The sequence below is a fragment of the Balaenoptera physalus genome, assembly GCF_965194825.1.
Source record: "Balaenoptera physalus genome assembly, chromosome: 3".
Classification (NCBI taxonomy): domain Eukaryota; kingdom Metazoa; phylum Chordata; class Mammalia; order Artiodactyla; family Balaenopteridae; genus Balaenoptera; species Balaenoptera physalus.
The window spans coordinates 38,500,560-38,526,056 of record NC_138890.1 but is presented as its reverse complement, the minus strand read 5'-3'; the positions used below and the strand labels follow the sequence as shown (position 1 = coordinate 38,526,056).

The window sequence follows — 25,497 nt, the reverse complement described above, 5'->3', positions numbered from 1 at the left end:
CTGAGACTTGGGCTTGCCCCTTCCCTGACGATCCTCAGTTTCCTCTTCGATTGGGTAAAACGGGTAGACTTCTGAACTCCTGAAATTACTAGTGTTGGTGGCCCCTAGTGCCAGGTAGACTTCTCAAGTTTTCAGTCCTCAAACATCACCTTTCAGGCCTCATTCGGAACATGACAAAGCCACACAAGTCTTAGGCCCGAGTCCCAGGAAGATCTCAGCACACCTAGGGAAGCCAGCGCACCGACTCCAGCTCCGAGTTTGGCGAAGCAATACCAGAGACTTCATACCCCCGCAGGGCCTGCCCAACTCAAAGCCCGCCAGCGGACGCATGCGCAGAACGGGCGAGGGGGGCGGAAGCCATCCGGGACTCGCAGGCATCCGTACAGCGGTCACATTCTCGGAAAGGCCTGGTTCCCTCGTCGCGGTGAGGAACTCCCTGGCAACGACTATGTAACATCACTGCCCGAAGAGAAACAAGGGAAGCGACCTTCCACTCTCCGGCGCGCTTCCGTTTCAAACCCTAACTTCCGGTTCGTTAGCCGGTTCCGGTCCCCGCCTCTCACTTCCGGTCGCCTTGGATTCCGCTGCGGTCGGTTTCTGCGTTCACTGCTGCCGGTTCCGCCGCGCTCCAGGTGAGGGGATGCGGGGCACCACGGCGCGCCGTGGGGCTGGGGGACGCAGCTTTGCTGTCCTCGCGACCCGGCCTCCACTGTGGCCGGGCGGGCGGGCTGGTGGCTGCTCGTGGGGGCCCCGCCCGCGGCTGCCCAGGTTCGCGGCCCAGGCCTCCGGCCCCGGCCGGCTCTTCACAGGGGCCGACGCCCTCCCATCCAGCCTCGTCGCCTAGGTGGAGGGCTTCCGGCGCCTCAGTGTATTTTGCGTCCCCAAACCTTTATTCCTCCCTCTTCTGGGGTTTGTCCGTCTCTCCCTCCTCCCTGTTGAATGTATCCCGGCCCTCTCGGGTTTTGGGGTCTTTGCCTGCCTTCTGTGCTGTCTCATACCAGTCACTTCCCACAGCTCTCTTCTCTGCACTCCCTCGCAGTTGCTGCTGCCCTGCTCTCCCGAGGAGGAGTTGACGGTACTTCAACAGTTACCCTTTACTGGGCGTGTTTAAATTTAACTCCCTCCCCTCAATTCCCAAGGTGTTAACTTTTGCTGCTGTTACTTTCAAATTAACTGCCTTTGCTACTTTTTAGTTGTGTGGTCTCGGGCAATTTGTTTTTCCTCTTTTTCAATTTTTTAGTTGTATAATGAAGACAGTAGTTGTCAGTTTAGGATTGTGAAGATTAAATGAGATTATTCAATTAAGTTGTTGAGCATGTTATCATTTTCCTATCTTCACCACCATTCGTATTGCTTTTTATAGTATACAAAGTGATGTCACGGCTGTTATCGCAGGGATTAACACTATTCTTGTCAAGTAAACATTCCTGCCTTGACTAGGCAAGTCACCACTGTATGTTAGAAGAATTTACCCAAACAGCCGTTCTTGACTGTAGTTTCACCATAAAGGTGTGCTCCTTGCTTACTTTTTCGGGTTTGATTGCCACATTTACCCCTAAAATCATTCTTCAGTTTATAAATCTGATAGGGTCTGCAGTGATACAAAACATTAAAATTGTGTAAGAAAGAAGGCTAAATGTGAAAACATAAAATGACTCATGCATTTGCATTGCATTGCTCCATTGTTGTTAATGATCTAAATATTGAAGGAATGAGGTTCAGTAACTTTGAAAAACAGTTTTAAGGACTTTATGCGGTAAAATTTTTTATGGTGTTTGTTTTGTTGTGCTTGGTCCTTTAGAGCAATTGTCAACTTGGAGATCCCACTTGTGGCATGGGTGATGACGTTTGTATACTGTTTTATTAAGCACATAGAGCCCATGCCATCTGGCACATTTTTTTTTTTAAGGCTGAGAAAACTGAAGAGCCTAGAGCACTGGCTCTCAAACTTTAGCATGCCTCAGAGATGGGAGAGGGGAAGACAGAGATTGTTAAAACACAGATTTGCTAGGTCTCTTCTCACCAGACCCAGTTACATTCCCAACAAGTTACCAAGCGGGGTCAGTGCTGTTGGATGGTCTGGGGACCACACTTTGAGAACACTGGTCTAGAGGTGCAGTGACTTGTCCACGCTCACCTAGAGTTCAGGTGATCTCACTTCACATGTTCTGCTCTGCCCAACACAATATGCTGTATTAGTGCTACTTGCATTCCTAGCTCTTGTAAATTTTCAGTTTTATTTCCACTTCTCACAGAAAAATAATATTTAAATGATATTTCAATTTGACTCAAAAGGGCCATTTGGCTTTTTATTGAGGATTAAAACGTTTGTTAGAGCAAGTTCTCTCCAAATAGAATACACTGCCCTAAAGTAACACATCTTCTTTAAAGTTTTAGTAGAGCAGGTTGTAAACATAGAATAAATGTAAGTGAATTTACGGTGCTCTTTTCTAATGGGCATGTTGAAGACACCTTAAATTTCCAAATTACGTTTGCATGTTAAGATTTATAATTTGCCTTCTTTCTTGCAGTTGGTTGTAATACTTGAAGAGTGAAGTCAAATGTATTAAATATATGACAGCATTTGGAAATACCACTACTTTGAGATTAGAAAATCTAGTTCTCTGACCTGTTGGGGGAACAAACCTATGAAAACTGGTAGAAAGCTTTATAGGGGGAGGAGACCTACATGCTATTGTTGATGAGTGGCAGCTGCTATATAATCTTTGTGTACTTATATCTGTGCCTGTAGGTTTTGTATTTACTGATCTTTGGTGCCTTAACTCCTGTAGATGCAATTCAAGAGAGACAGTTGTGTAAGGGAAGAAACATGAGATTTAGTCAGAAGACTTGTTCTGTTATCAGCTGTGTGCCCATGAGCAGATTACATAACCTCTCTGAACTCCTATTTCCTTAATTGTAAAAGAGGGACAGTTCTTATCAAACAACCTTGTTAAAGGAGATTGAGTAAAAACTGTCCAGTGTATTAAATATGAAACAAATAATGGCCACTTACTATTTATTTAGCGCAGTGCCTGGAACACTTCAGTTCTAGTTTTTAAAACAATTTATGTAACCAGTACTTACTTGTTTAGAGCTTACTATGTGCCAGGTAGTATGTGACTTACAAAAATTAATTTATTCCTCTTAAGAACCCTGAGAAGTAGGTAGTATTAGCATCCCTATTTTACAGATGAGGAAACCTAGGCACTAAGAGTCAGTTAGCTTTCCAAGGTTAAATAGTTAATAAGTGGGAGAGCTGAGCTCTGAACCCAGGTAATCTGTCTCTAGAGTTTATGCTCTTAACAACTCACTGTCCTACCTTGCAAATGGTAAATGAACATGGACGGTCCATCATGGAGGAACTTGCCAGTAGCATAAACCTGATCAGAGAGGGAGGAATAGTTAGCTCATTTATTGCAACTTTCCACTTGAACAGGGAGAATCTGATAGAATATTAGGAAGTTGTAACTTTAAGCCAAAAATTGAGAGGGTGGGAGAATTTTAACTTTGACTCCTGATAACTTTTGGCATTCTGATAACATTTCTGTAAGTAGAAAATCCTGTTTCTCTACCATCAAGTTGTAAAATAGGACTCAAATGACACAGTTTATAAAATTTAAAGTTACAAGTTTACATACATCTTTGATATATCTATTTTAAATTGTATATGCCTTTCTTTCTAGGTATCTTTTTCTGAACAAAAGCTGCCTCATCGTATGTTTCAAGGATGGCTCTTCCTATCATTGTAAAATGGGGTGGACAGGAATATTCAGTGACCACACTTTCAGAAGATGATACTGTGCTAGATCTCAAACAGTTTCTCAAGACCCTTACGGGAGTGTTACCAGAACGCCAGAAGTTACTTGGACTCAAAGTTAAAGGTAATTTTCTCCCTTCTTCACATTTATTGCATTGATATATTTATGAATCTTTATAATAGCTATTATCTGTTCACTTTAGTAAGTCTTTCCTCTTGGAGATTTCTTTGATAGGGATATCCCTAAAATTTTTTTGATGGTGCAAGTAAGAATATTTAAGGATACCTGAAAATACCACCACTATTAAGATTACTTTTGATTTCCTCTGACAGTTGATGTTTGCTTGTTAAACCTGTGACATGGAAGTCCCAGGTAAACAGTGTAATTTCTTTCTTTTTTTTAAGACTTATATATTATTTATTTAATTTTTTTTTTTGGCTATGTCGGGGTGGGTCTTAATTGCGGCACTTGGGATCTTCATTGAGGCATGCGGGATCTTTCTTTGTGGCGTGTGGGCTTCTTTCTAGTTGTGGTGTACGGGTTTTCTTTAGTTGTGGCACGCAGGCTCCAGAGTGCATGGGCTCTGTAGTTTGTAGCATGCGGGCTCTAGTTGAGGCACACAAGCTCAGTCGTTGTGGCGCGCGGGCTTAGTTGCCCCGCGGCATGTGGGATCTTATTTCCCTGACCAGGGATCGAACCCGCGTCCCCTGCTTTGTAAGGCGGATTCTTTACCACTGGACCACCAGGGAAGTCCCCAGTGTAATTTCTAGTATGTGTCTTTTAGCACAGCCTTTTCATTACAGCTTGGGCCTTTTACTCTCCCCAAATTATCTTTTCTGTTTCGAAAGTAATAATGATTTGAAAATTATAGGCAGTGTTCACATTCAGTTAAAAGGCACTTTCAAGGTGTTTGTCTTATCATTGAACAGTGAGTTCTGAGTAGCAGTAAATGTACAGTAATCTCAGGCACTCAATTTTCAGGACTTTCTGGAAAACAGTCATCTTCATCTTGAACAACAGAATAAAACATGAATTTATTTTGTTTAGTTAGTTGAATTAAAGGTGTTCCTCTAAGAGTTTGGGAAAAATTCCAACCTTGTGTTAATTACTACTTCTTAGTGTGTTAGAAATTACTAATTCAGCAGTAACAGTTTGTTAATTTAAGGAAAAAAACTTGCTGTGGAACCTGTACCAAACCTTTTAATGTTAGGGTTTTGTGTAATGGGATAGTGAAACCAGCACCTGAACTTTAGTGAGAAAACAGTCATTTGCTTGTATTGTAGGCAAACCTGCAGAAAATGATGTTAAGCTTGGAGCTCTCAAACTGAAACCAAATACTAAAATCATGATGATGGGAACTCGTGAGGAGAGCTTGGTAAATGTTTACTTTTGTTACCATTTGTCCCTTTGAAGATATTATGGTTTATATCACACTGTTGTATCATAGTTTTAATTGTGGTAAAATTGTCAGTTTAGCAGTCAATGAAAAGTAAAAGCTGCACAATGAATGTGTTATTAACTCAGCAGAAAGCAAATACTGGGAAATTTGTTAGTGTATAGCTAGCTGTAAGTGTAGTAGTAGTGCTAATGGTCAAATTTAACATGGTAAATCTGCCCAGTGAACATATATAACAAAATATAAAATGTGGACGTTTTCCCGTAGTGTGTGCTTGCAAGACTCTTGGACTCAAATTGTACCTCTTATTTGTTTTTTATGCTATGAATGTATTTGTTATGTTAATGATAATATGGTCAAACAAAACTATTTTTCATCTTAATAGGAAGATGTCTTAGGTCCACCTCCTGACAATGATGATGTTATTAACGACTTTGATATTGAAGATGAAGTAGTTGAAGTAGAAAATAGGTGAGTGCTTTTCATCATCAAAGGAAATTGGTTGTAATTTGAGAAAAAGTGAATATTTCATCTGATTTTATTTTTCGTTAGGGAGGAAAACCTACTGAAAATTTCCCGCAGAGTAAAAGAGTACAAAGTGGAAATTTTGAATCCTCCCAGGGAAGGGAAAAAACTTTTGGTACTAGATGTTGATTATACATTATTTGGTAAGTCAGCTAAAACTGTGCTCCATCTTCTGTTATCCACAATGGCATTTTCCCCTTTTATTTCTTTGTTTTTCCCTTGCAATATGAAATATTTGAAAGCTTTTCCTTTTATTTTAAAAGTAAATCATTTTATTGTAAGAGAAAAAAAGAAGTCATCTGTAATCCCAAGATCCAAAGATGACTACTCATATTTTTATGTGCATCTTCCAGGGTGTTTGTATGTATGTCCTTTTTATGCTTACTTAATGATATATTGAACATTGCAGTCATTTAACATTCATTGTGAGTTAAATATGTGTATTTTTTGGTCAGGCGCTTTTCTAGTTTATGGATGTGTGATGATTTAATCAAGTGATTCCCTATTGATTAACACTTAACATTTTATGATTATTTAAAAATCATTTTTGATATTTTATTCCTGGTTTTCTATTTAATTATGTTCAAGGCAGATTCTTGAATTTAAAATTTCATGTCAACAAAAAAAGAAATTTGTTCTTTCATCCTCTAATATTGCCAGAAATGATTAGTTAACTCTTGATATTAGAATGAATTTATTTACCTCTAATCCTTAACTTTAAGTACATGTCATAAGTTAGCGTAAATTTTTTTAAAAATTTGATTATTAAGTTAATCAAACCTGTTATTTTGGTGAAATGTGATTATATTTGGTAGGTAAATGGCTAAAAAGTGAGTATATGTGGCCCTAGTTTTTCATATCCTAAAATAACATCTACGTTTTAGAGATTAGATGAGAAAAAAATTTACTGTTTATTATATAAACCTGAATTCTGGGTATCGGTCTTTGCAAATTGAACAGAATTGATCAATTAAAATTGGATTGCAAGAATACTGAATTGTGTGCTTTGAAGACATCCCTTTGTCAGCTGATGTAAGTTAGTCTGAAGTAGTTTGTATTTGAGTGTTTCTGTTACATTTCAGAAGTTTAATTGATATTAGGTGCTTGTCCATGATAATAAACTAATCATCATCTCTAACTGATTTTCTTTTAGACCATAGGTCTTGTGCAGAGACTGGGGTAGAATTAATGCGGCCATATCTTCATGAATTCCTAACGTCTGCATATGAGGATTATGACATTGTTATTTGGTGTAAGCTATATTTCTTGTTCAGATTTCCATGAAAATAAGGTTGTTCCTTATATTACTCTGCTTTATAAAATGTGACTTAAATTTTATATTTTGCAAATTTCTGATGAAGCATGTTTGACTTTCTTGCATCACAATATAAACTTATGTGTATTTGCCAAATACCACTGAAATAATTAAATATAGGAAGAGAGTAGATTATGGTGTGGAAAAAAAAATGGCCTTATTTTCACAAGACCCCACCTTGATTAGGATCTTTTCTTTCTGATCTTTACTATAGAATCTTTGATGCTTTAGTATATTGTTGCTTTCTCCTTTCTTCGTCACTCTAGTCTCAAAACACTTGGAGAAAGATAAGTATTAAAAAAAATTTTACAGTGATGTAGTTCAGAAATAAAGGCAATATGAATTTACTCAAGGAAAATCAATAAATGGGCTAAAGCAATGTTACTCAGCTTGTGGTCTGCCATTCCAGGAACTTACAGGTCTGTGGTAACAGTGAGTTTGCTCCAAAAAGTAAATTTACTACATTACTGAGCACACTGTTTAGTTCAGGTGACAATCTTTTTGTGGCACGACTTTCTGAAAAGGGAAGGGGAGTGTATTGATTTACATCTCACCTTCCCACAGACATTTAAAGTTACCTCTTGGCAATGTCATAAGCAGAAAAGAGCTATCCTAATTGGGAATTAAATAAAATCCCTAAAGATGGTAATCGTACTAGGTTTTTGATGAGAGGCCACATAGTTGTTCTGCAGTTTGTAAATTTCCTTTGTATTTTCTTTTATAATCAGAGTATCTCAATAGTTTAGTGTTACTATGAGTGCATAGCCATTACAATTCAGTACGTAGTTAAATACGTAATTTTCTGGTTTTTAAGATACAGAGAAGAAAGCTTTCTGGGAAGCAGTTTTTTGTTCAGCAACTCTGACATCTGAGATGACCTTTGAGAAAAAAGTTTATCCTCTAAATGTTAGAGTAGACTTAGGGACTTTGAGAACTTTTTACAATCATGTTTAAAATAAATTTTTTAAAAAAAATGAATTTCATGGTAGTACGTTGAAAAGAGCACCTCATTTTGGAGCTAAATAGAATAGGGTTTTAATCCTGGCTCTGACCTCACTTTGTGACACTAGACAGGTCAGTTAATTGCTGTGAGCCTTAGCTTCCTCATCTGAGAAATGAAGATAAATAAATCTATATTACAGGGTAGTTGTAAGAATAAAATGTTGGTATAGCAACTAGTAACATGTCTGACATGTAATGGTTTCTTAATAATTAGAAACTCTTTTTATTAGCTGTAAATCTTTCTGTTTTTCATCTGGGGATTATAGTCCTAAAGTATATTCTGAATTAAAAAAATTGTTTTTCCCTATCGCCTGATTGTTGTCATTGTAGATACATCAATCTCTAAAATTTTAGTTCAACTGACCAGTTTTGCATGTAAGGTGATTTTGGTTCTTGTATGTGTGCTAAAGATTTTTATTTTGAGGACTCAGCTACCTCTTTGCCCTTAAATAATATACACACACTCATATACACACTTTAAATAATTGAACTCCTTTTTCCATTTTTAAACATTTTACTTTGTAATACCTATATAGTTTAGTCCAATAACTTGAGATGAGTAGGGCACATAAAACTGAAGTTTGAATTTTTATCAGTGATCTCAGAAGTGGTTGGTGTCTGACAGTGAGCAGGCACGTAACATAGATAGGGTTTGTGAATTTAGTTGCCTCAGACTTCTTGTTAAAAGCTGCTGGACTCAATGAGCACTAAGTTTGCTGAGCCTGGCAAAATGCTAATTTTCATTAGCATTTTTTGACAGTCTTCAGCCTAGCAGTCTTCAGCAAAAACTTTTGACACATAACATTAATCTGCTTATGTTGACATATATACCTGTGTGTTGCCTGGCAGTAGGAACGCAGAAGAAAATGGAGATCCAGGCACCCTAAATTCAAGTTTAGAACTAATAGAGAACAGTATTAGGGCTGTTTTTAAAAGGGTGGTTAGGTCTTGATATATGAATTTCCTAGGTTCAGAGTTCTTTTGAGCATTGGTTACCTTATCTTTTAGATAAAAGTTGTTTCAATGTTATTGTCTTGAAGACATACCAAAATAAGTTTATTTTTATAAATAGTTAAAAGGAAATTACCATAAATATGCTAGGGATTATTTGTGATGTATTTGAACTTTTAGTCTTGCTTAGAAAACTTAACTGATTTATACAGAAGAAAGATTTTTTAAATGAAATTCAAGCTTTTCATACATATTGTGTTATCATTCCTCATGTTTTAGCTGCAACAAATATGAAGTGGATTGAAGCTAAAATGAAAGTAAGTGTTAGAAAACAATCCATTTAAGAACGTTTTGAAACTGCATTTGTCTTTTTAGAAAGTTCCGAATTGAATTAATTTCATTGTCATTGGAAGGCATTTAGTAGCAAAACAAATGCCAGTATCAGGAGTTAGAGGTGTGTTTAAAGTCTGCTTAATGGTGGTTTGCATTGATTACCTATGTCTTTTTCAAGAAAAAGTACAGCAAAGCTTCCTCTCCTCTTTCTCCCATTTTACGCTAATACTTTCTTTTCCTTCTTTTCTCTGGTATGTGATACTTAAAGGAGTGATGCTCTTCTAAAATATTAAATTGAGAAGTAACCTGTTTCTGGTAGTACATTGAAAAGGGCCCCTCATTTTGGAGCTAAATAGACTAGGGTTCTTTGGACTACCATTTATCGATTTCGCTTCGTGAAACTAAAATGCTTGCTAGTTGTTGAGCAAGGTGTGGTAGCCAGGGGGGTAGAAAGTTGGCATTATGGGAAATTATAGCTGGACTTTTCATAAAGCCTGGAATTTTCCACATTATTGTATTTTAACCACATGAATATTTGTATTTATAGGAGCTGGGAGTGAGTACAAATGCAAATTACAAGATAACCTTCATGTTGGACAGTGCTGCTATGATAACAGTGCATACTCCAAGGAGAGGATTAATAGATGTAAGAAGTCATTTTACTTTTTATTGAAAGATTTGCTTGTTTTCTGGTGTACTTTTATATTTATATTGATGGAATAAACTACACAGAGTTTAGAAATATATCTGAGTGGATAATAAAATATCAGTTGAGTTTTGACATAGGAAGATGTATTTCAGGTTAACAGATTTGAATTTTAGTGACAAAGTTAAGGATCTTGAGGAAGGACTGTCAAGAAAGGTCATGGTTAATTGTCCTGTGATGATAACAGCACAGTGTTGCTAAAGACAGAGTAGGTGTGAAAAAATACTGAATGTTGTCAAGGAAGATACTAGAAACAGACCAGGACACACTTGCCCTGCCCTCTATGAAACTGATAAATAAAAGCAGATATATCATGATGCATGTACTTTGGGGTGATGTACATGAAGCCCTAGAGAAAGCAATAAGAACCATCAGGAAAGAGTTGGGCTAAAAAGATTAAGGTTCTTCACTTTGTTTACTTGTCAAGTAACTAGTCATATTATGAACTTCTATGATCTGCAAGGCCCTGTAATGGGCACTGTTGGGAATAAAGAGATGAGGAGACATGGTCCATACCTTTTGGAAACACAGACTAATAGGAATTGGGGAGAACTTAGCAAACTAGGAATGCTTAGGGAAGACAGTATTAAAATTGTCAAAGTCATAAAAGTCATAAATAGAATTGTTTATGTGTGTGTGGAGTTTTCAATAAAGGAAATACTGCGTACATCAAGGAAAAATATAATTTATTACCTACTAAAGTGGTACATGTACAAAGTCTAAACAGTAAAAAGAAGTTTGGGAAGTGTTAAACAGGAGTGTTTATAATAATGAAAAATTAAAGGAACAAAAAGAAATCCTCAATAACAAATCCCTACAGCAGTAGTGAGTTGGTTGTACACATTTTTGTTCATCCATTTAATGGAATGCAGCTAATTATTTGATGCAGTATTTAGTACTTCAGAAATTTTTCATGATACATTATTAAAGTGAAAGAAGTATTTTAGCAGTATTTGCAAACTGTTAGAAAATAGTTTTTAACCGTTGTTTGGTTCAGGGGTTCCCTTAGCTTAACAAAAGATCTGTGAACTCTTTGAGGTTGCTGCTGTTTATCAGAAAGACCGGAGAAATATATCAGAATATCTAGTTGCATTCTTTGGTACTAACTGGATTATAGGTAATTAAATATTTTCCTTTGTGCTTTTTTGTGTTTTCAGATTTTTTTCTACAGTCAGCAATATTACTTCTCTAATTGAAAACAAGGTAGCTCATGTTTTGGAGAACATATGGTGCTTGCCCTAATTGCAAAATGACAGCACTATTTAAGAAGATGTAGGATTTCTAACCCTTGGTGTCATAAAGCTCTTATATTTTTTGAGGCTTTATGTTGGCTAAGAAAACCAAGAATCTGGTTTATTGTGTCAGTTTCTATATATTTGGCTTCAAGTATTTGGGGGGGTTGTTTCAGTAGTAAACAAATAGTGCAGACAAATACAGCAAATAAAATTTTAGTGAAATTAAAATATTTGAATAACATTTTTTGCAGTAATGAGGACACTAAGGAAAATAAAAGGTTTTCTCCATATTAAAAGAAATTATAGAGGAGAAAAAACATTTTAAAATTAATGACAACCCTTGTCACCATTTATTTACTACCATTTAATCTCATATAATTATTATTATCATCATATAATCTCACATTACCATCAATGAGACTACTGCCTTCAGCAAAAAGTACTTTTTCTTCTAAAAGTTAATGTATTTAAAATATTTTTGTGAGTGTGTAAAATATATTCACATGATTCACAAATAAAGTGTATAGTGAAAAGTATTCCTCCCTCCTGGACCCTCCAGCCACTTAACTTTCCTTCCTTCAAGCAATCACTATTATTTCTTGTGTGATCTTACAGAGAATTTATGCAGGTATCAATAGATATGAATAACTGAGGAATTACCTTTTTGAAGGCTCATTTTAAGAATTCAGAAATAAAAGCAAGAATTTACAAATTACAGTGTTTTGAAGTTAAATAATCAGATGCCCTAGAAATTGTGCACCTATACCACTGAACTAAGGAGAAAGTCCATTTTTCCTTTACAAAATATATAAATATTGTAATAAAAGAACGAGGTACATTGTCATTAAGGTTTTCTAGTTTTGAAAACAGACCCCATGTGAAACCTCAAGCCCTGAGGGGACATGTGAATGCTCAGCAGACATCTAAACAAATACTAGATTTTTTAAAAATTAAATACTTTTTTTGATCCCAAATCTTCATATTGAAATTATAGGAAGTCTTATAATGGGCTTAGTTCCATTAGACACGAACAGACCTTTCAGAAGTTGACATTGAGAGATATATTGTCCCTTACAGTGTGTTGCATCTTGGTTCTGTTCTGTTCACACAGCCAGCCATCACTGTCTCATGGTAAAGGAACGCTCTGGCATAGTTCTGCAGAGCATTTTGCAGTATTTCTGCTTTTAAGAAAGGATGAACTATTGATGAAATTTGAGTTAAATCTAAACTTTTATTCTAAGGTAAAGCCTCTTGGTGTTATATGGGGAAAGTTTTCGGAGTTTTACAGCAAAAAAAACACCATCATGTTTGATGACATAGGAAGAAATTTTCTAATGAACCCACAGAATGGACTAAAGGTAAGACATAATTTTACTTGCTGTTCTCACATATGCTGGATTATGTAGTAGAACGTTAGTACTATTGAATTTTATAAATTTTTGGAAGTAGTGTATTATCCTGGCAAGAAAAGCTTAAGTGTTTAGAAAAATTCATATAAAATTGAGCATTCTCTTTTTTTGCTTGGTATCTCCTTAGTTAACCAACTCATCCAGATGGTTTGTTTTGTTTTGTTTTTCTAATTTTTTTTTTTACATAAATTTATTTTATTTATTTATTTTTGGCTGTGTTGGGTGTTTGTTGCTGCGTGTGGGCTTTCTCTAGTTGTGGCAAGCGGGGGCTTCTCTTGTTGTGGAGCACCGGCTCTAGGCGCACAGGCTTCAGTAGTTGTGACATGTGGGCTCCGTAGTTGTGGCTTGTGGGCTCTAGAGCGCAGGCTAGAGCCTGGTACCTGTGGTTGCCTATGTGTAAATACAATATGAAAATGGAAAAGATAGCTCTGTATTATGGTACAATGCAAATGGAGTCTCCATTTGAAGTGTAAGTCCTGACACTAAGATACTTTTAATCTCAGTCCTGAACTTTTCCACCAGCTGAATTCTTTTTTTTAATGTTTTGTTTTTTTTTTTTAAATTAATTTACTTATTTTGGCTGCGTTGGGTCTTCGTTGCTGAGCGCGGGCTTTCTCTAGTTGCAGTGAGCGGGGGCTACTCTTTGTAGCGGTGCGCAGGCTTCTCATCACAGTGGCTTCTGTTGTTGCAGAGCACGGGCTCTAGGTGCGTGGGCGTCAGTAGTTGTGGCATGTGGGCTCAGTAGTTGTGGCTCGCAGGCTCAAGAGCACAGGCTCAGTAGTTGTGGCGCACGGGCCTAGTTGCTCCGCGGCATGTGGGATCTTCCCGGACCAGGGCTTGAACCTGTGTCCCCTGCATTGGCAGGCAGATTCTTAACCACTGTGCCACCAGGGAAGTCCCCACCAGCTGAATTCTTGATGACTTTAAAAGACAAGAGAGAAAAACTTGAAGAAGGTAGATTTTTGAAGCTCTCCGTACAGACTGTTGATGTGGTCTTTAGTGTACAATGAGGATAGTTTAGGGACTGAATATTAATCTAGGTAGTGAATTGCCACAAATATAAAAGCTGTTGACTTGGAAGAAAAGTACTTGGTGTAGACTGGTGGTTATGCTGTCCTTTAAAAATGATTTCTGTTTGAGGCTTTAGGAGAAGTGCTTTCCCTGTGTGTAGTTTATGAGGTATAAGGTACAAAAGTACGTTCTTCAGTCTTGAGGAAAGATTCAATTGATCTAAGCCAAATTTTGTATGAAACTAATAGTGTCTGTACTGGAAAGGAGGTAAAGTCATGGTATTTAAGGAATGATTAAATTTTTTTTAACTGAGGTATAATATTAGTTTCAGGTATACAACATAATTTATGATTTGATATTTGTTTATATTGTGAAATGATCACCACAATAAGTCTAGTTAACTAACATCTGTCACCATACATAGTTACAGAATGTTTTCTTCTGATGAAAACATTTAAGATCTGCTCTCTTAGCAACTTTCAAATATGCAGTATGGTATTGTTAACTATAGTTGCTGTGCTATACCTTACATCCCCATGACTTATTTATTTTATAACTGGAGGTATGTACCTTTTGACTCCCTTTACCCATTTCTCCCACCCACCCATCTCTGGCAACCACCAGTATGTTCTTTCTGTTCTCTGTGTGTATGAGCTTGGCTTTATGTATGTGTTTTGTTTTTGTTTTTGTTTTAGATTCTACATATAAGTGAGACAGGGAATGGTTTTTGAGAAGAGCTTTAACTTAAAAAATATATATATTAGTTTCATGTGTGTTTTTAGAAGAAACATTATTTTCCCAGCCAACGTTTGGGCCCTCCTCATCTCTGGATGCAGAGAGATGATGATATAAACTTCTAGTTCTTTATGTTACTTTAGAGCAAGTTGTTTGTTTGTTTTTTAGCAGAGTACTCAGTAGAATCATTGAAGGAATTCCTAAAAATATGTAAGTTTCTGCCTCCAAAAATTCTAATTCAGGAGAGGTATTTTTAAGCATTCTACAGGTAATCTCTCGCATGTCTCCTTTTGAAAGCCTCTTTTAAGAAGATAGTAATTAATGATCTGCCCACGTTGACACAGAAGTGGTTTTGAAATTGTGAAATATTCTAAATTCTGTTTTGTTAGCACAGTTCCATAGTGTTTCTGGTAGAAATCTCAGAGATTTCACAGATATCTTAAAGACTGCTTATTTTTAAAATAGTTAGCTTCTAATATAAGCTTGCTAATCTTAAGGTTTGAAATATATAACATAGGAGGCTTTGTCAATTATGAATATAGTACTGAACTAAAGGAACTTGAATTTTGGTCATGGATTAATCAGTAGTTACTCTGAACTTCACTTTTATTATTTATATAAGGAAATGGTGATTTAAGAGAATGCGGATAATCTAAACATTCTTAATTTCCTAAAAATGTTTTTTTTTTTTTTTTTTTAACATCTTTATTGAAGTATAATTGCCTTACAATGGTGTGTTAGCTTCTGCTTTATAACAAAGTGAATCAGTTATACATATACAATATGTTCCCATTTCTCTTCCCTCTTGCATCTCCCTCCCTCCCACCCTCCCCATCCCATCCCTCTAGATGGTCACAAAGCACCGAGCTGATCTCCCTGTGCTATGCGGCTGCTTCCCACTAGTTATCTATTTTACATTTGGTGGTGTATATATGTCCATGACACTCTCTCACCCTGTCACATCTCACCCCACCCCCTCCCCATATCCTCAAGTCCATTCTCTAGTAGGTCTGTGTCTTTATTCCCGTCTTGCCACTAGGTTCTTCATGGCCTCTTTTTTTTTTTTTTTTTTTTTTTCCCCTTAGATTCCGTATATATGTGTTAGCATACTGTATTTGTTTTTCTCTTTCTGACTTACTTCACTCTGTATGACAGACTCTAACTCCATCCACCTCATTACAAATACCTCCATTTCATTTCTTTTTATGGCTGAGTAATATTCCATTGTATATATGTGCCACATCTTCTTTATCCATTCATCTGTCGATGGACATTTAGATTGCTTCCATGTCCTGGCTATTGTAAATAGAGCTGCAATGAACATTTTGGTACATGACTCTTTTTGACCTATGGTTTTCTCAGGGTATATGCCCAGTAGTGGGATTGCTGGGTCGTATGGTAGTTCTATTTGTAGTTTTTTAAGGAACCTCCATACTGTTCTCCATAGTGGCTGTATCAGTTTACATTCCCACCAACAGTGCAAGAGTGTTCCCTTTCCTCCACACCCTCTCCAGCATTTATTGTTTCTAGATTTTTTGATGATGGCCATTCTGACCGGTGTGAGATGATATCTCATTGTAGTTTTGATTTGCATTTCTCTAATGATTAATGATGTTGAGCATTCTTTCATGTGTCTGTAGGCCATCTGTATATCTTCTTTGGAGAAATGTCTATTTAGGTCTTCGGCCCATTTTTGGATTGGGTTATTCGTTTTTTTGTTATTGAGCTGCATGAGCTGCTTGTAAATCTTGGAGATTAATCCTTTGTCAGTTGCTTCATTTGCAAATATTTTCTCCCATTCTGATGGTTGTCTTTTGGTCTTGTTTATGGTTTCCTTTGCTGTGCAAAAGCTTTTAAGTTTCATTAGGTCCCATTTGTTTATTTGTGTTCTTATTTCCATTTCTCTGGGAGCTGGGTCAAAAAGAATCTTGCTGTGATGTATGTCATAGAGTGTTCTGCCTATGTTTTCCTCTAAGAGTTTGATAGTGTCTGCCCTTACACTTAGGTCTTTAATCCATTTTGAGTTTATTTTTGTGCATGGTGTCAGGGAGTGTTCTATTTTCATACTTTTACATGTACCTGTCCAATTTTCCCAGCACCACTTATTGAAGAGGCTGTCTTTTCTCCACTGTATATGCTTGCCTCCTTTATCAAAAATAAGGTGCCCATATGTGTGTGGGTTTATCTCTGGGCTTTCTATCCTGTTCCATTGATCTATATTTCTGTTTTTGTGCCAGTACCAAACTGTCTTGATTACTGAAGCTTTGTAATATAGTCTGAAGTCAGGGAGCCTGATTCCCCCAGCTCCATTTTTCGTTCTCAAGATTGCTTTGGCTATTCGGGGTCTTTTGTGTTTCCATACAAATTGTGAAATTTTTTGTTCTAGTTCTGTGAAAAATGCCAGTGGTAGTTTGATAGGGATTGCATTGAATCTGTAGATTGCTTTGGGTAGTAGAGTCATTTTCACAATGTTGATTCTTCCAATCCAGGAACATGGTATATCTCTCCATCTATTTGTATCATCTTTAATTTCTTTCATCAGTGTCTTATAATTTTCTGCATACAGGTCTTTTGTCTCCTTAGGTAGGTTTATTCCTAGATATTTTATTCTTTTTGTTGCAATGGTAAATGGGAGTGTTTTCTTAATTTCACTTTCAGATTTTTCGTCATTAGTGTATAGAAATGCAAGAGATTTCTGTGCATTAATTTTGTATCCTGCTACTTTACCAAATTCATTGATTAGCTCTAGGAGTTTTCTGGTAGCATCTTTAGGATTCTCTATGTATAGTATCATGTCATCTGCAAATAGTGACAGCTTTACTTCTTCTTTTCCGATTTGGATTCCTTTTATTTCTTTGTCTTCTCTGATTGCTGTGGCTAACACTTCCAAAACTATGTTGAATAATAGTGGTGAGAGTGGGCAACCTTGTCTTGTTCCTGATCTTAGTGGAAATGGTTTCAGTTTTTCACCATTGAGGACAATGTTGGCTGTGGGTTTGTCATATATGGCCTTTATTATGTTGAGGAAAGTTCCCTCTATGCCTACTTTCTGCAGGGCTTTTATCATAAATGGGTGTTGAATTTTGTCGAAAGCTTTCTCTGCATCTATTGAGATGATCATATGGTTTTTCTCCTTCAGTTTGTTAATATGATGTATCACATTGATTGATTTGCGTATATTGAAGAATCCTTGCATTCCTGGGATAAACCCCACTTGATCATGGTGTATGATCCTTTTAATGTGCTGTTGGATTCTGTTTGCTAGTATTTTGTTGAGGATTTTTGCATCTATGTTCATCAGTGATATTGGCCTGTAGTTTTCTTTCTTTGTGACATCTTTGTCTGGTTTTGGTATCAGGGTGATGGTGGCCTCGTAGAATGAGTTTGGGAGTGTTCCTCCCTCTGCAATATTTTGGAAGAGTTTGAGAAGGATAGGTGTTAGCTCTTCTCTAAATGTTTGATAGAATTCACCTGTGAAGCCATCTGGTCCTGGGCTTTTGTTTGTTGGAAGGTTTTTAATCACAGTTTCAATTTCAGTGCTTGTGATTGGTCTGTTCATATTTTCTATTTCTTCCTGGTTCAGTCTCGGCAGTTTGTGCCTTTCTAAGAATCTGTCCATTTCTTCCAGGTTGTCCATTTTATTGGCATAGAGTTGCTTGTAGTAATCTCTCATGATCTTTTGTATTTCTGCAGTGTCAGTGGTTACTTCTCCTTTTTCATTTCTAATTCTATTGATCTGAGTCTTCTCCCTTTTTCTCTTGATGAGTCTGGCTAATGGTTTATCAATTTTGTTTATCTTCTCAAAGAACCAGCTTTTAGTTTCATTGATTTTTGCTATTGTTTCCTTCATTTCTTTTTCATTTATTTCTGACCTGATCTTTATAATTTCTTTCCTTCTGCTGGCTTTGGGGTTTTTTTGTTCTTCTTTCTCTAATTGCTTTAGGTGCAAGGTTAGGTTGTTTATTCGAGATGTTTCCTGTTTCTTGAGGTAGGCTTGTATTGCTATAAACTTCCCTCTTAGCACTGCTTTTGCTGCGTCCCATAGGTTTTGGGTCGTCGTATCTCCATTGTCATTTGTTTCTAGGTATTTTTTGATTTCCCCTTTGATTTCTTCAGTGATCACTTCGTTATTAAGTAATGTATTGTGTAGCCTCCATGTGTTTGTATTTTTTACAGGTCTTTTCCTGTAATTGATATCTAGTCTCATAGCGTTGTGGTCGGAAAAGATACTTGATACGATTTCAATTTTCTTAAATTTACCAAGGCTTGATTTGTGACCCAAGATATGATCTATCCTGGAGAATGTTCCATGAGCACTTGAGAAAAATGTGTATTCTGTTGTTTTTGGATGGAATGTCCTATAAATATCAATTAAGTCTATCTTGTTTAATGTATCATTTAAAGCTTGTGTTTCCTTATTTATTTTCATTTTGGATGATCTGTCCATTGGTGAGAGTGGGGTGTTAAAGTCCCCTACTATGATTGTGTTGCTGTCGATTTCCCCTTTTATGGCTGTTAGTATTTGCCTTATGTATTGAGGTGCTCCTATGTTGGGTGCATAAATATTTACAATTGTTATACCTTCCTCTTGTATCGATCCCTTGATCATTATATAGTGTCCTTCTTTGTCTCTTGTAATAGTCTTTATTTTAAAGTCTATTTTGTCTGATATGAGAATTGCTACTCCAGCTTTCTTTTGATTTCCATTTGCATGGAATATCTTTTTCCATCCCCTCACTTTCAGTCTATATGTGTCTCTAGGTCTGAAGTGGGTCTCTTGTAGACAGCATATATATGGGTCTTGTTTTTGTATCCATTCAGCCAGCCTGTGTCTTTTGGTGGGAGCATTTAATCCATTTACATTCAAGGTAATTATCGATATGTATGTTCCTATTCCCATTTTCTTAAATGTTTTGGGTTTGTTATTGTAGGTGTTTTCCTTCTCTTGTGTTTCTTGCCTAGAGAAGTTCCTTTAGCATTTGTTGTAAAGCTGGTTTGGTGGTGCTGAACTCTCTCAGCTTTTGCTTGTCTGTAAAGGTTTTAATTTCTCCATCGAATCTGAATGAGATCCTTGCTGGGTAGTGTAATCTTGGTTGCAGGTTTTTCTCCTTCATCACTTTAAGTATATCCTGCCACTCCCTTCTGGCTTGCAGAGTTTCTGCTGAAAGATCAGATGTTAACCTTATGGGGATTCCCTTGTGTGTTATTTGTTTTTTTTCCCTTGCTGCCTTTAATATGTTTTCCTTATATTTAATTTTTGATAGTTTGATTAATATGTGTCTTGGTGTGTTTCTCCTTGGGTTTATCCTGTATGGGACTCTCTGTGCTTCCAGGACTTGATTAACTATTTCCTTTCCCATATTAGGGAAGTTTTCAACTATAATCTCTTCAAATATCTTCTCAGTCCCTTTCTTTTTCTCTTCTTCTTCTGGGACCCCTATAATTCGAATGTTGGCGCGTTTAATGTTGTCCCAGAGGTCTCTGAGACTGTCCTCAGTTCTTTTCATTCTTTTTTCTTTATCCTGCTCTGCAGTAGTTATTTCCACCATTTTATCTTCCAGGTCCCTTATCCTTTCTTCTGCCTCAGTTATTCTGCTATTGATCCCATCTAGAGTATTTTTAATTTCATTTATTGTGGTTTTCATCATTGCTTGGTTCCTCTTTAGTTCTTCTACGTCCTTGTTAAATGTTTCTTGCATTTTGTCTATTCTATTTCCAAGATTTTGGATCATCCTTACTATCATTATTCTGAATTCTTTTTCAGGTAGACTACCTATTTCCTCTTCATTTGTTAAGTCTGGTATGTTCTGACCCTGCTCCTTCATCTGCTGTGTGTTTTTCTGTCGTCTCATTTTGCTTATCTTACTGTGTTTGGGGTCTCCTTTTCACAGGCTGCAGGTTCGTAGTTCCTGTTGTTTTTGGTATCTGTCCCCAGTGGCTAAGGTTGGTTCAGTGGGTTGTGTAGGCTTCCTGGTGGAGGGAACTAGTGCCTGAGCTCTGGTGGATGAGGTTGGCTCTTGTCTTTCTGGTGGGCACGTCCACGTCTGGTGGTGTATTTTGGGGTGTCTGTGGCCTTATTATGATTTTAGGCAGCCTCTCTGCTAATGGATGGGGCTGTGTTCCTGTCTTGCTAGTTGTTTGGCATATGGTGTCCAGCACTGTAGCTTGTTGGTCGTTGAGTGAAGCTGGGTCTTGATGTTGAGATGGAGATCTCTGAGAGATTTTTGCCGTTTGGTATTACGTGAAGCTGGGAGGTCTCTTGTGGACCAGTGTCCTGAAGTTGGCTCTCCCACTTCAGAGGCACGGCCCTGATGCCTGGCTGGAGTACCAAGAGCCTTTCGTCCACACGGCTCAGAGTAAAAGGGAGAAAAAATAGAAAGAAAGAAAGAAAGAAAGAAAGAAAGAAAGAAAGAAAGAAAGAGGCTATAATATAGTGAAGTAAAATAAAGCTATTGTAAAGCAAAGCTATACAGACAAAATCGCACCCAGAAGCATATACATATACACTCACAAATAAAGGAAAAGGGGAAAAATTAATATATCCTGCTCCCAAAGTCCACCTCCTGAATTTGGGATGATTCGTTGTCTATTCAGGTATTCACCAGATGCAGGCACATCAAGTTGTTTGTGGAGTTTTAATCCGCTGCTTCTAAGGTTGCTGGGAGAGATTTCCCCTTATCTTCCCTGTTCGCACAGTTCCTGGGGTTCAGCTTTGGATTTGGACCTGCCTCTGCGTGTAGGTCGCCTGAGGGCGTCTCTTCCCCGCCCAGACAGGACGGGGTTAAAGGAGCAGCTGCTTCGGGGGCTCTGGCTCCCTCAGGCCGCGGGGAGGGAGGTGTACAGAGGAGGCGGGGTGAGCCTGCGGCGGCCGAGGCCGGCGTGACGTTGCACCAGCCTGAGGCGGGCAGTGCGTTCTCCCGGGGAACTTGTCCCCGGATCACGGGACCCTGGCAGTGGCGGGCTGCACAGGCTCCCGGGAGGGGCGATGTGGAGAGTGACTTGTGCTCACACACAGGCTTTTTGGAGGCGGCAGCAGCAGCCCCAGCGTCTCACGCCCGTCTCTGGGGTCCGTGCTGATCGCCGCGGCTCACGCCTTTCTCTGGAGTTCGTTTAGGCGGCACTCTGAATCCCCTCTCCTTGCGCGCCGCGAAACAAAGAGGCAAGAAAAAGTCTCTTGCCTCTTCGGCAGCTGCAGACTTTTTCCCGGACTCCCTACCAGCCAGCTGTGGTGCGCTAACCCCTTCAGGCTGTGTTCACGCCGCCAGCCCCAGTCCTCTCCCTGCAATCCAACCGAAACCGAAACCCGAGCCTCAGCTCCCAGCCCCGCCCGCCGAGCAGACAGGCCTCTCGGGCTGGTGAGTGCTGCTCCGCGCCGAGCCTCTGTGCGGGAGTCTCTCCGTTTTTTTCCTCTGCGCCCCTGTTGCTGTGGGGTCTGCGGTGATCGCCGCGGCTCGCGCCCTTCTCTGGAGTTCGTTTAGGCGGCGCTCTGAATCCCCTCTCCTTGCGCGCCGCGAAACAAAGAGGCAAGAAAAAGTCTCTTGCCTCTTCGGCAGCTGCAGACTTTTTCCCGGTCTCCCTCCCAGCCAGCTGTTGTGCGCTAATCCCTTCAGGCTGTGTTCACGCCGCCAGCCTCAGTCCTCTCCCTGCGATCCGACCGAAGCCGAGCCTCAGCTCCCAGCCCCGCCCGCCCCGGCGGGGGAGCAGACAAGCCTCTCGGGGTGGAGAGTGCTGCTCGGCGCCGAGCCTCTGTGCGGGAATCTCTCCGTTTTTCCCTCTGCGCCCCTGTTGCTGTGGGATCCGCGCTGGTAGCTGCGGCTCGCGCCCGTCTCTGAAGTTCGTTTAGGTGGCGCTCTGAATCCCCTCTCCTCGCGCACCAGGAAACAAAGAGGGAAGAAAAAGTCTCTTGCCTCTTCGGCAGCTGCAGACTTTTTCCCGGACTCCCTCTTGGCTAGCTGTGGTGCACTAACGCCTTCAGTCTGTGTTCACGCCGCCAACCCCAGTCCTCTCCCTGCGATCCGACCGAAGCCCGAGCCTCAGCTCCCAGCCCCGCCCGCCCCGGCGGGTGAGCAGACAAGCCTCTCGGGCTGGAGAGTGCTGCTCGGCGCCGAGCCTCCGTGCGGGAGTCTCTCCGCTTTGCCCTCCGCACCCCTGTGGCTGCGCTCTCCTCCGTGGCTCCGAAGCTTCCCCCCTCTGCCACCCGCAGTCTCCGCCCGCGAAGGGGCTTCCTAGTGCGTGGAAATCTTTCCTCCTTCACGGCTCCCTCCCACTAGTGCAGGTGCCGTCCCTATTCTTTTGTCTCTGTTATTTCTTTTTTCTTTTGCCCTACCCAAGTACGGGGGGAGTTTCTTGCCTTTTTGGAGGTCGGACGTTTTCTGCCAGCGTTCAGTGGGTGTTCTGTAGGAGCAGTTCCACGTGTAGATGTATTTCTACTGTATCTGTGGGAAGGAAAGTGATCTCCGCGTCTTACTCTTCCGCCATCTTCCCGAGGACTCTAAAAATGTTTTTTGATATGAGCAGCGGTGGTAATATATGTTGCCTGCCCTTCTAGTGATCACTTTGATCATTCTTGAAGAATGGAACAGTGATTATACTAAAACAGTTGAAGTCAGTTAGGTGAATTTTTTCCACTTAACTAGTTTAACTTTTAGATCCAGAATTTTTGGGGTATTTTAGTTTTGTTACTTAATAGTGCTTAAGACCAAATGTTTAGAAAGTAAAAGTAACTTAGCAGGGCCTTGGGTTGAAAATCTTACTTACCAGCCACTGACTCTGTACTTTCTCTTTCAGTCTCAACCCCTTCCTGCTTCTATACTTGGAATCACTTTGGTACATTGTATATTAATAGTTTAGAAGTCAATATGTTGCCTTTACAATCTTTTTAAATGAGGGAGTACTTTAAAACATTACAGTATTGCCCAGGATTATGCTGAAACTCATTTCACTACATTCTGATATCATGCCTATTTACACCTAACTGTAGGGCTTAAGCAGGTCCCTGCAGAGAATTTTCTTGATCTCCTGCAGTCACTGCTGCTGCTGTGAAGCAGCACTGCCCACGCTGCCTGTTTGGAATTAGGATCTCCTACAAGAGTTTGCTTCTGTGCAGACTCTGAAAGCTCTTATTGGTGCCCTTCAGCCAGAGCCCAGCTGACTAACAGCTGTGGAGGTCCCTGGCCCTAAACTGTTCTGATGTGAATAGAACCTGGAACGTATGGGAAAATTTTCTTCTTACTGTTTCAAGCTGGTGGTGTGTTTTTCCAATGACAGAGAAGTATATTAAAAAAAAATTTAAAACCTCTACCCTTGATAGATATGGTAACGACTCCTATGGGCTCATTGTTCTCAACAGGTGACAATGATTAAATGTCATCTGTTTTTAAATGTCACTATGTAAAATTGACCGGTTTGCATTTTCTCCCAATCACAATAAGGATATATTAATGCTTTACTAAAATGATTTATTCAGTCCTTACAGGAGTATGTGTGATTTTTAAAAGATATTTTTTTATAATGGAAAAGTTCAAACATAAAAAGAACTACATTGAATTGTATAAACTAACCCCCATGTATGCATTATCCTGTTTAAACAACTTGTTAATTCATGGATGTTTGCTCTATACCTTACCTGCATTTTGAAGCAAATCCCAGATACATTATTTCATCTAAAATTAGTTAAAAGTTTTTGAAATGCTGTCTTGAGTGCTGTATAGATGAGCTGGTGTCTTTAAAAAAGTAGAACTCTTTATTGGAAGTGTAACATAAAGAAAAGTGCATAAAATGTGCAGTTTAACAAATTGTTTTATAAAGAACATATGTAACTACCATTCAAGTCAAGATGTAAAATCCCTTACTAATTATAGTCTTCAACCCTGTCCACCATCCTGACTTTTATGCTTTTGAAATGAATACTTTTTATCATAAAATATATTGAACTTAAAAATTTAGAAAATATGGCTGTTTTTTATGGGAAAACTCATATAATTAAAAATATTTTAATGGAGACTTTACTGATAAAAATGCTTATGATAAAATGTGAGTGAAAATAGGTTATACAAATGTGTAATATTTTAGCTATATAAAAATTTCATAGAAAATACTGATGTGAAAATCATCAGTGTTAAAATTTATCTCACTCCCCTGTAGATCAAGCTTGTATTGGGTACCTTTTTATGAATAAAGTGACGTGAATGAGATTATTTAATTAGTAAGAAGCAACTGAATTGATAGAAGGGGGAAACGTCTAAGCAGTTTTGCAAAGTAGAGAAGCCACATAAGGTTCAAGTGCTATAAGATAGCTGGTGTTGTGAGGTTCAGACTGAAGAGATAACAGAAGGTAAATTAAGTGGAAGAACTTCTACTATAAACATACCATGACTGTCAGTGAGATAATGTAAAAGTAATTCTTAGTATTGACAGCCTTGGTAATATTTTAATCTCAACTGTAATTTAAGTGATAGAATAGTGTAGATTTGTACTAGTTTTCTTACTACAATGTGAAGTGTTGGATAATGTTTGTTTTCTAATAGATAAGACCTTTTATGAAAGCACACCTAAATCGAGATAAAGACAAAGAACTTTTAAAATTAACCCAGTACCTCAAGGAAATAGCAAAGTTAGATGACTTTTTGGACCTAAATCACAAATATTGGGAAAGGTAAGTGCTAATTGCTTATTCATTTCTTCTTTATATTAATGAATGAAAAAATTGTCTGGCAGCTCTGGTATACACATAACTCTTATTTTTTGTTTAAAATGGGTGAATTCTAAAGCCATTTTCTAATCCAGTGACATCTCCCCTGGAAGATTTTTCCCTTTCTCTTAACCTCTAACTTGTCCATAAACCCACATCTCTTAAGATCTTTAATACTTCTCTAGTAGAGAGGATTTGAGAGACTAGTACATGTTTGTGATGCTACCTGTTAATTATTTTGTGACATTAAATGGGTTACTCTTTTATGAATCTGTTCTCATACTGTAAAATAATGTCAGGATAAAATAAAATGTACTAAAAAGTTTTCTGTTAAAAATTACAAGTAACCTCTGTGTATCAGAAAAATTAGAAAATTTATTCCTTTAGGGAAACAATTACTTGTGATTATGAAAGATAACCACTGTTAC

General features: G+C 38.5%; 1 protein-coding gene and 1 long non-coding RNA gene across 3 annotated transcripts in view; one reads left to right on the top strand and one right to left on the bottom strand.

The window, feature by feature from the left end:
* The first annotated feature begins 481 nt into the window (after positions 1–481).
* Positions 482–25,497, top strand: part of UBLCP1 (ubiquitin like domain containing CTD phosphatase 1) — a 30,046-nt gene continuing 5,030 nt past the window's right edge. Inside the window, exons 1-10 of the mRNA XM_082456539.1 lie at positions 482–632; positions 3,687–3,884; positions 5,045–5,136; positions 5,543–5,628; positions 5,710–5,825; positions 6,836–6,934; positions 9,230–9,267; positions 9,831–9,929; positions 12,466–12,582; positions 24,906–25,033. Of these exons, the coding sequence (XP_082312665.1) occupies positions 3,731–3,884; positions 5,045–5,136; positions 5,543–5,628; positions 5,710–5,825; positions 6,836–6,934; positions 9,230–9,267; positions 9,831–9,929; positions 12,466–12,582; positions 24,906–25,033 (929 nt within the window). The 5' untranslated portion in view covers positions 482–632; positions 3,687–3,730. The remainder of the gene's footprint in view (positions 633–3,686; positions 3,885–5,044; positions 5,137–5,542; positions 5,629–5,709; positions 5,826–6,835; positions 6,935–9,229; positions 9,268–9,830; positions 9,930–12,465; positions 12,583–24,905; positions 25,034–25,497) is intronic.
* LOC309658261 overlaps positions 22,496–25,497 on the bottom strand; it is a 477,588-nt gene continuing 474,586 nt past the window's right edge. For both annotated transcript variants that reach the window (XR_014262152.1, XR_014262153.1), the window contains exon 4: positions 22,496–22,857. This is a non-coding gene — a long non-coding RNA (uncharacterized lncRNA). The remainder of the gene's footprint in view (positions 22,858–25,497) is intronic.